The following is an 8,104-nucleotide window of genomic DNA, read 5'->3' as shown; positions in this document are numbered from 1 at the left end:
TAGATTCCAGATACATAATGCTAATACATAATATATATATATATATATATATATATATATATATATATATATATATATATATATATATAATATATATATATATATATATATATATATATATATATATATATATATATATACGCGAGCAACGCACCATGCGAGTCCCGATATATCCAGCAGACCACCCGAGACCCACCATAACCAAAGTGTATAATTAGATTTTTATTATAGAAAAATAAAGAATATAATATGAACTTTTATGGGCCCCAGAGAGGGGTAAGAAAAATCTTTTAGTTTAAAAAATCTATACGGAGCATACCGTGCGAGTCCCACTTACAAGTCAAAAGGACATGCGAGTCCCGCCAGTTATACATGGCACACTCAGCAAACAATATGAGACCCAGCGATGTTGCCACAACGCTGGGTCTCGTATTGTTTGCCGAATATTTTAGGTACTTCCCCGGTTTGTATATTTCACCTCGAATTTAACAGTTTTGTTTCAGCGGTTATTTTAATTCTTGTGAATAGTAAGGGCGGACGTAAAATAGTGATTTTAGGCGCAACGATAAATATTAGGTACCTATGGAAAATAGATCAAAAAAAATTTTGGAACTCGCGTTCGACGGAAATAATAAAAGTAAGTACCTCAAGTGTTTTTTAATTTATGCAAAGTAGTTAATATTACTTACACACGTCTAATTATTTAAAGTTTTTACAAAATATTTATTATAAATGAATTAATAAATTAAAAAATGCCATTCTATTATAAACTTCGGAGCGCTTTTATAAATTATGTTTTTTTATTGGCAATTGTTGGTGGAATAAATAATTTTTTATTCTATTCTTATTTATTTATTAAATTTTTAGAAAAAGATTATTCAAATGCAAATAAGATGGGGCAATCTTATTTTGGGCCGCCTAGCAAAACGAAACAAAATGCGAAGAAAAAAACTGAGCTTTTAGAGCCCAATGTAAAGATCTTATCGAACGTTAACCTTAAAGAAAAAATTGATAACTACTTGCAAACTATAACAACTCCCTTTTTTTTTGAATGTCAAGAAAATAAAATATATGAATCAACATTATCTGAAAGTAAAAATAACGTAGAGGTAAGTCTTGATCTCATTTAGTGTGAATTAAAGTATACACCAAGAAAACTATTTTAATTTTTAGACTCCATTTAATAAGTATGATAAAGAAAAAAAACAGGACCATTTAAAACCCAAAGCAAATATTTTACTGGAACCAGATGTTAAACTTAATGATAACATTGATAACGACTCACAACCTTTAATCAAAACCTTGGATTTGTATGAATTTCAAGAAAATGATTTAGAGGAAAAAGCATCAAAATCGCCTGAGTACGACAAGGTAAAAATTGTTTTAAACAAAATATTTAACAAAAACTTGTTTATTTTCATACTACTTGTGTATGTGTGTGTGTGTGTTTTTGGCATGAGACAAAGTCTATTTGCCACAAACTATGACGTAAGAAAGATCAAATGTCTACTTTCGTCCTAATCACAAAATGAACTAATATGTCATAGACTCTTTTATCAAATGAAGCAAGGAGTGCTGAAATATTTACTGGAAGAGGAAATTTTATATTATTTAATTCCGTCATTAGTTCCAATGTTTCAAGTGTATATTTAGTGCAGTCGAAAAATATAATATGGTTTAAGTCGCCTATCGACATATTATTGCACCTTCATACTACTTATTTGCTCTATTTTATAAAACGTAATATCTTAAAAAAGTCTTATTTTGGTGTTAATTATTAAATATTGCTTTAGCTGGAAGAAAAAACTTACACTCCATTAAAAGCTGTAAATTTTGATTGCTATCCAATTTTGACCAAAATTGACACGAATCTAAATACTGACCATAGAGACTATGAAGACAATGAAGACTTTAGCGAGTCACGTGACACATCCTCATATGTACCCGAAACGGAAATAGAGTCTGAGGGAGGGGAAGAGGAAATTATTATTCCAATTTTTAAGGTAATTTTTTAATACGACATATTTAATCAGTTCAAAAAAGTATTGGATAAATCCTTATTTTAAGTAAAATACAAAATGACAAGTAGATACTTATTTTAAAAGATATTGCTCAATGTAATTCTTTATTTATTTATAGACATTACTGATTGTGTGTTATTAATTTTAGACCATAAACGTAACTTGCCCTGAATCAACTTTAACAAAGGACGAACCCTCGGAAAAGCCCCATATTTCTAACGTAAGTTAAATAATTATTAGGTTAATAATTATTAGCAGTCATTGGGAATCCCTTGTCAGGGCCGCTCTGTCCATACGTGATATAATATATAAGTGATATATATTTATGAAAAGGCGCTCCGGGTTTTTGGCTAAATAACAAAAAGCGCAAGAACTATCTTAACCTTTAACTACACGCGCATCAAGTTATAACATAACTACACGCGTGGCGTACTTTATACGCCACAAGGAAATACACTTAAAAACAGCGGATTTGTTTATTTTTTTTGAAGAAATACATTTAGTTGTTTGTTATAAACATTATTCGGCATCAGTGAATACTTGGAGTTCCTTCTCAGTAAGCCAATTGGGATTTATAACTGGAATCATGGAATAACTGGATTCCATGATAAATAAAATTACTAATAATTTTTTTTTAAATGTGCTTTTTTTACAGGAGAAAAAGTATTGTTTATAAAGAAAAATATATTTTGTGCCATAATGACTAAAAAACAATTAAAATATGTACTTATATTACTACTTAGATTATTATAATCGTGGTGTATATTGACCACCACCGGAAACAACAAATTACTGTCCACCTATTATTGTCCAACAACAAACTGTAAATTATGATCTTCTCAGAACGCCGATTATAACGAAACTAAAACCAAATTGTAAATCACATTCCAGTGACAGGTTAGATAGATAAACAAGGTCAAAAATTAAATTTTTTAATATATGTGCAGTAGAATTCTTATATCTGGCGTACAAAATACGCCAGCGCGTGTAGTTAAAGGTTAAATACATAATTTACGTTTATGCACGAAAACATCTTTGTCCTCCTTCAATAGTCAAGGACAGCATGCTTAACCATTGTTCCCACTAGCCAGAAGGGCGGATTATGGATTATGAACCCAGAGCCCAGCAATAGGCCAGCGTCATTTACCTGTTATTTATGATTGTCGTTCTTAAACGTGCATAGTTAAAATTTTGTGAAAAGCGATATATAGGCCAAGGTAGATCCTCTCAAAATAGTCAAAATTCTAAAAAAAATTTAACAGCATTATGCGTACTTTATTTTGTAATTATTCGTTTAAGTACTTGAGGGGAAGTGGATCGGTAAGAAACAAATTTTGAATGGGGGTCGGTGGGGGTGGTTTATAGGGGTGGAAAATTTGCCTTGCGATTTCCGGCTTAGGTTCGCATTTTTTCTAATAATATTGAACGTAAAAGTTGTAGGTATTAAAAAATCAAACAACTTTTGTTCTATGTATTTTTCAACATAACCTCAAAATTTACTAGAAAAACGCCAAAAACCACTTTTTTATGTTTTTCGGTGTAACTTTAACAAAAATTATCTAAATTTAAGCAAATTTGGTGGAAATATACCTTTTTGCATCTAATATTTTTTAAAAATTTTTTAATGGCGAATATCGAACGGTTTCCGAGAAATTTCACTTTTTCATAAAATGACACTATACATTCAATCGAAAAATTTGGTAGCTCAAATTGAGCTTTTTGACTTTTGTAGGTAGGCATTATCTTCGATGAAACGTGTACTTTCAAATTAAAAAAAAGGGCACCTTAAGAGAGAATTTTTTTGGAAATCGAAAAAATCCGAAAAAAACGGTTTTTAGGTTATAGAATTTCAGTGATCGTTATAATTTTGAAGTTATTTATTTAAATTTCGGTTCAAACTTTGTAAAACATATTTGTTAACATTATTTATAATAATTTTAAGTTATTATTTATAAACAGTTTTCAATTATTTAAACACGTTCAGTTAATAAAACTATTGTTTAAACAATATTTTTGCATAAAATTTTTTGTGCAAAATTGACATTTTTGCTTGGAATTTTTTTTTTGTATTTAAAAAAAAACAAATCGAAAGTACTCTATGCAATTTTATGAAAAAGGCGATAGATTTTGAGTAAAAATTCGTTGAAAATTTTAATGAACCAGTTCCAAAAAGAAGTAGCCACAAATAAATTGATCAAATTTTTTTTGTAAAGTGCACGTGTAACAAGTTTTCATTTTTAATTTTGTAATTAAAACATATGTACAAAATTTTGAATAAAAAAAATTAAAATTACGTTCTTTTTTATTTCTACGGTCCTGAACACATAAAAACCTAGAGTTATACTAGTCTACCACTTTTTTAAATTTTCAAAGAATTTTTACTCAAAAGCTATCGCCTTTTTCATAAAATTGCATATATGTAATACTTTCGATTTGTTTTTTTAAATACAAAAAAAATTTTTCCAAGCAAACATGTCAATTTTGCAAAAAAATTGTATGCAAAAATATTGTTAAAACAATAGTTTTATTAACTGATCGTGTTTAAATAATTGAAAACTGTTTATAAATAACTATGTTAACATGTTTTACAAAGTTTGAACCGAAATTTAAGTAAATATCTTCAAAATTATAACGATCACTTAAATTCCATAACCTAAAAACCGGTTTTTTCGGTTTTTTTGCGATTTTCAAAAAAATTCTTTCTTAAGGTGACCTTTTTTTTTCATTCGAAAGTACACATTTCAACGAAGATAATGCCCACCTACAAAAGTTAAAAAGCTCAATTTGAGCTACCAAATTTTTCGATTGAAATTTCTTGGAAACCGTTCAATATCCGCCATTAAAAAAAATTAAAAAAAATATTAGATGCAAAAAGGTATATTTCCCGGAATTTGGTTAAATTTAAATAATTTTTGTTAAAGTTACACCGAAGAACATGAAAAAGTGGTGTTTGGCATTTTTCTCGTAAATTTTGAGGTTATGTTGAAAAATACATAGAACAAAAGTTGTTTGTTTTTTTAATATCTACAACTTTTACGTTCAATGTTATTAGAAAAATTGCGAACCTAAGCCGGAAATCGCAAGGCAAATTTTTCACCCCTATAAACCACCCCCACCAACCCCCATTCAATTTTTTTTCCTCCCGATCCACTTCCCTTCAAGTACTTAAACGAATAATTACAAAATAAAGTATGCATAATGCTGTTAAATTTTTTTTTATCTCGAAACAGGATCTACCCTGGCCTAATAGGTGAAGGCGCACAGTAATTTAATGCACAAGGGCGCCAAGTGTGTTTGGCGCGGGCCTGTCCCTTGTAATTTTTTAATTAATTTAAATTGTTTAAATTTAGTTTTAAAATGTACTTTTTTACAGTCTTACTTTTAATTTTTTTAGATCGAAACTAATAATTCCATTGTTGCCCTTTCACATAGAAAAAACAGAGTTTGGGATAGAAAGAATTTCTGTCCAATTTTTTCGTAGAAGTGAGTCATTTTGCAAGACATTTGGAAAGAAATCATGCTGACGAAAGTCGAGTAAAAAAGATTTTATCTTTTCCAAAAGGATCTAATGAAAGGAAAACCTTATGGGATTCTTTACGCAAGGAAGGAAATTTTCATTTGTTTAGAGAAGAAAAAAAAGTGGTGGCTGTTCGAAGGCCCACGGAAGCCCAAGCATTAGACTTTGACGATTTTGTTGTTTGCGAAAACTGTTCTGGGGTGTACAAAAAAAATTTTTTCTATAAGCATGCTAAAAAATGCCAAGAAAAACACACTGGTACAAAGTGTGGGCGACTAAATGCCTTAACTCAATCCCAAACATTTTTAGCGGCTTCTCGCTGCCAAAACAGTTTTTTATCACAGTCAAGATTAAAGAAAGAGGTATTTTGCATTATGAAAGCAGATAAAATAAGCGCCACCGCAAAAAATGATATTTTAATATGTTTATTCGGGGAAACCCATCTTAAAAAACATAAAAGAAAGCAAATTGTAACAGTAACGTCCAACAAAATGAGAGAATTAGCAAGACTTTTGATTGCTCTTAGAGAGTTCACACCTGTTCAGAACCTAATTGATGCTATGAAACCAGAATTATTTGACGATTTAGTTACGGCCACAAAAGTAATTTCGGGATTTAGTAATGCCGATAAAAGCTTTAAATCTTCATCATTAGCACTTCATATGGGTACCACTTTAAAACAAGTATGCGATATAATTAATCGAATGATTTTAAAAAAATCCCCATTATTTACCTTTAAAAACCCTAATGAGGAAAAAAAAAGCATTCGAGATTTAAAAACATTATTAGAGACCAGTTGGGCCAATGAAATTTCTTCATTAGCCCTTAAAACAATAAAAGAACAGCAATGGGAAAAACCCCAAATACTTCCGGTGACAAGTGACGTAATTAAGTTTAATAATTTTGTCAAAAATCAGGTTGAAGACAGTGCCAAAAAATTAAACAAACTTTTAGAAAAGGAGGGGAAACAAAATGACAAAAATGATTTACTTCCTTTATATAAAACCTTAGCAAAAGGAATAATGGCCCTTCTTTTAATACTAAATAGAAAACGCATCGGTGAGATTCAATACCTTGAAATTTCTACTTACAAAAGATCATTTGCGGAGCCCAGTGTTCAAAAAGAAATTGCTGAAAGTTTAACTGTTTCAGAAAAACTATTGTGTAGAAACTTTAGAAGAATTATTACAGGTGGAAAAGGTAGCAAACCTGTAGCTATTTTAATTTCTCCTTTTTTAAACGAGAAAATTGAGCTGATGATTAAAATAAGGGAAAAAATAAAATTAATTCCAGAAGATAATAAATACATATTAGCAAATCCAAATTCGTCGAAAGGTTGGTTTCATGGAACAAGTGTAATTAAACAATTTGCAAAAAACTGTGGGGCAAAGGATCCCAACTCTCTAACTTCTACCAAATTTCGAAAACAGACTGCAACAATTTTACAGATTATGGACATTAATAATACTGACATGGAACAATTAGCCATTTTTATGGGCCATACAAAAAAAAACCCATGAAGAATGGTATAGGTAAGCCAATCTTGTTAAAGTGGTTTATTATTATATTAGCATAATTAATAGTTGTAATATTTTTTAGACTTCCTCAAGATCTATACCAGACTGCAAAAATAGCCAAACTAATGATCGCTTTGAATAAAGGTGATGTTAATATTTACAAAGGAAAGAGCTTAGACGATATCAATATAGAAGAAAATGACTACTTGGAAATTGAAAACAGAAACAGAAGTAAATGAAATTAATGAAAAAGGTAGAATTAGTGTACTCGCATTGGTAATTGCCTAAAACTTTAATAATCCATTTTTTAGAATTAACAGAGCCTACTCATTCTTGGAGTCCTAAAAGTAATTTTAGCGATGTAACCGACGAAAAGATTGAACAAGCTAATAAAAATGGTAGGTAAAAGATTATTATAAACGAAGTCTTAAAAAATCATTACAATAAATGTTATAAATGAAAAAAAAAAAAGATGAGTAGCTCCTAACTCTTAAAAGCAGTTTTCTACTTAAAAGTAACAAATAACTAATTATTATTAATTTGCATAAAAAGTTTCGTCGAAGGGTAAAAGAAAGTTATTTACCGATGAAATGACGCATCCAATGCAAAATAATAAAGGTAAAGCAGTTTTAATAAGAGTATATCGAAAAAATGCATGTATTATTTGATTTTTTTAGTTACAAAAAGAAAGGAGGTGCCAACTACTGAAAAAACCGAAAGCACTTCAAATGGTAATTTCTTTAGATAACTATTACTCTGCTACTCGTAATACAATTGTTTTAATTTAATAATACATTTATTACCTAATAGGATTTAAAAAATATTTATTCGTAAAAAACTCTAATATAATAATTTTATTTGTAAAAGGACAATTACCTGTTTTTGTTAAAATTAAAAATGCTTTCCAAATTTTATAACTAATTTACGGCATATTTTTTGTTACAATTTTTAAGTATTATTTTTTTTCTACAACCGTGTTAAAAATGCAATTTTTAGCACTCCATGCGTGCGTTAAAAATGCTACTTTAAGGCACTAGTGCTTTAAAATA

At 29.3% G+C, this 8,104-nt stretch overlaps 1 protein-coding gene across 1 annotated transcript; it reads left to right on the top strand.

Annotated features, from left to right (window-relative positions):
• Positions 1–888: 888 nt before the first annotated feature.
• Positions 889–7,295, top strand: LOC114348500 (uncharacterized). Its single transcript, XM_050642930.1, has 6 exons — positions 889–1,109; positions 1,174–1,371; positions 1,794–2,003; positions 2,170–2,241; positions 5,416–7,070; positions 7,138–7,295. Exons 1-5 carry the CDS (start codon positions 894–896, stop codon positions 5,500–5,502), a joined length of 783 nt encoding a protein of 260 aa, XP_050498887.1. The 5' UTR covers positions 889–893; the 3' UTR covers positions 5,503–7,070; positions 7,138–7,295.
• The last annotated feature ends 809 nt before the right edge of the window (positions 7,296–8,104 follow it).

This window comes from Diabrotica virgifera, chromosome 1 (assembly GCF_917563875.1).
Source record: "Diabrotica virgifera virgifera chromosome 1, PGI_DIABVI_V3a".
NCBI classification, from domain to species: domain Eukaryota; kingdom Metazoa; phylum Arthropoda; class Insecta; order Coleoptera; family Chrysomelidae; genus Diabrotica; species Diabrotica virgifera.
Note: the sequence above shows the minus strand (reverse complement) of the source record. Positions and strands in the feature narration are given on the sequence as shown.

Excerpts from the sequence above, each read along its gene's own strand:
- LOC114348500 (XM_050642930.1), top strand. The coding sequence starts at position 894 with ATGGGGCAATCTTATTTTGGGCCGCCTAGCAAAACGAAACAAAATGCG. Across the intron at positions 1,372-1,793 it reads AATCGCCTGAGTACGACAAG|CTGGAAGAAAAAACTTACAC; the intron begins GTAAAAATTGTT and ends ATATTGCTTTAG. Across the intron at positions 2,004-2,169 it reads TTATTATTCCAATTTTTAAG|ACCATAAACGTAACTTGCCC; the intron begins GTAATTTTTTAA and ends TATTAATTTTAG.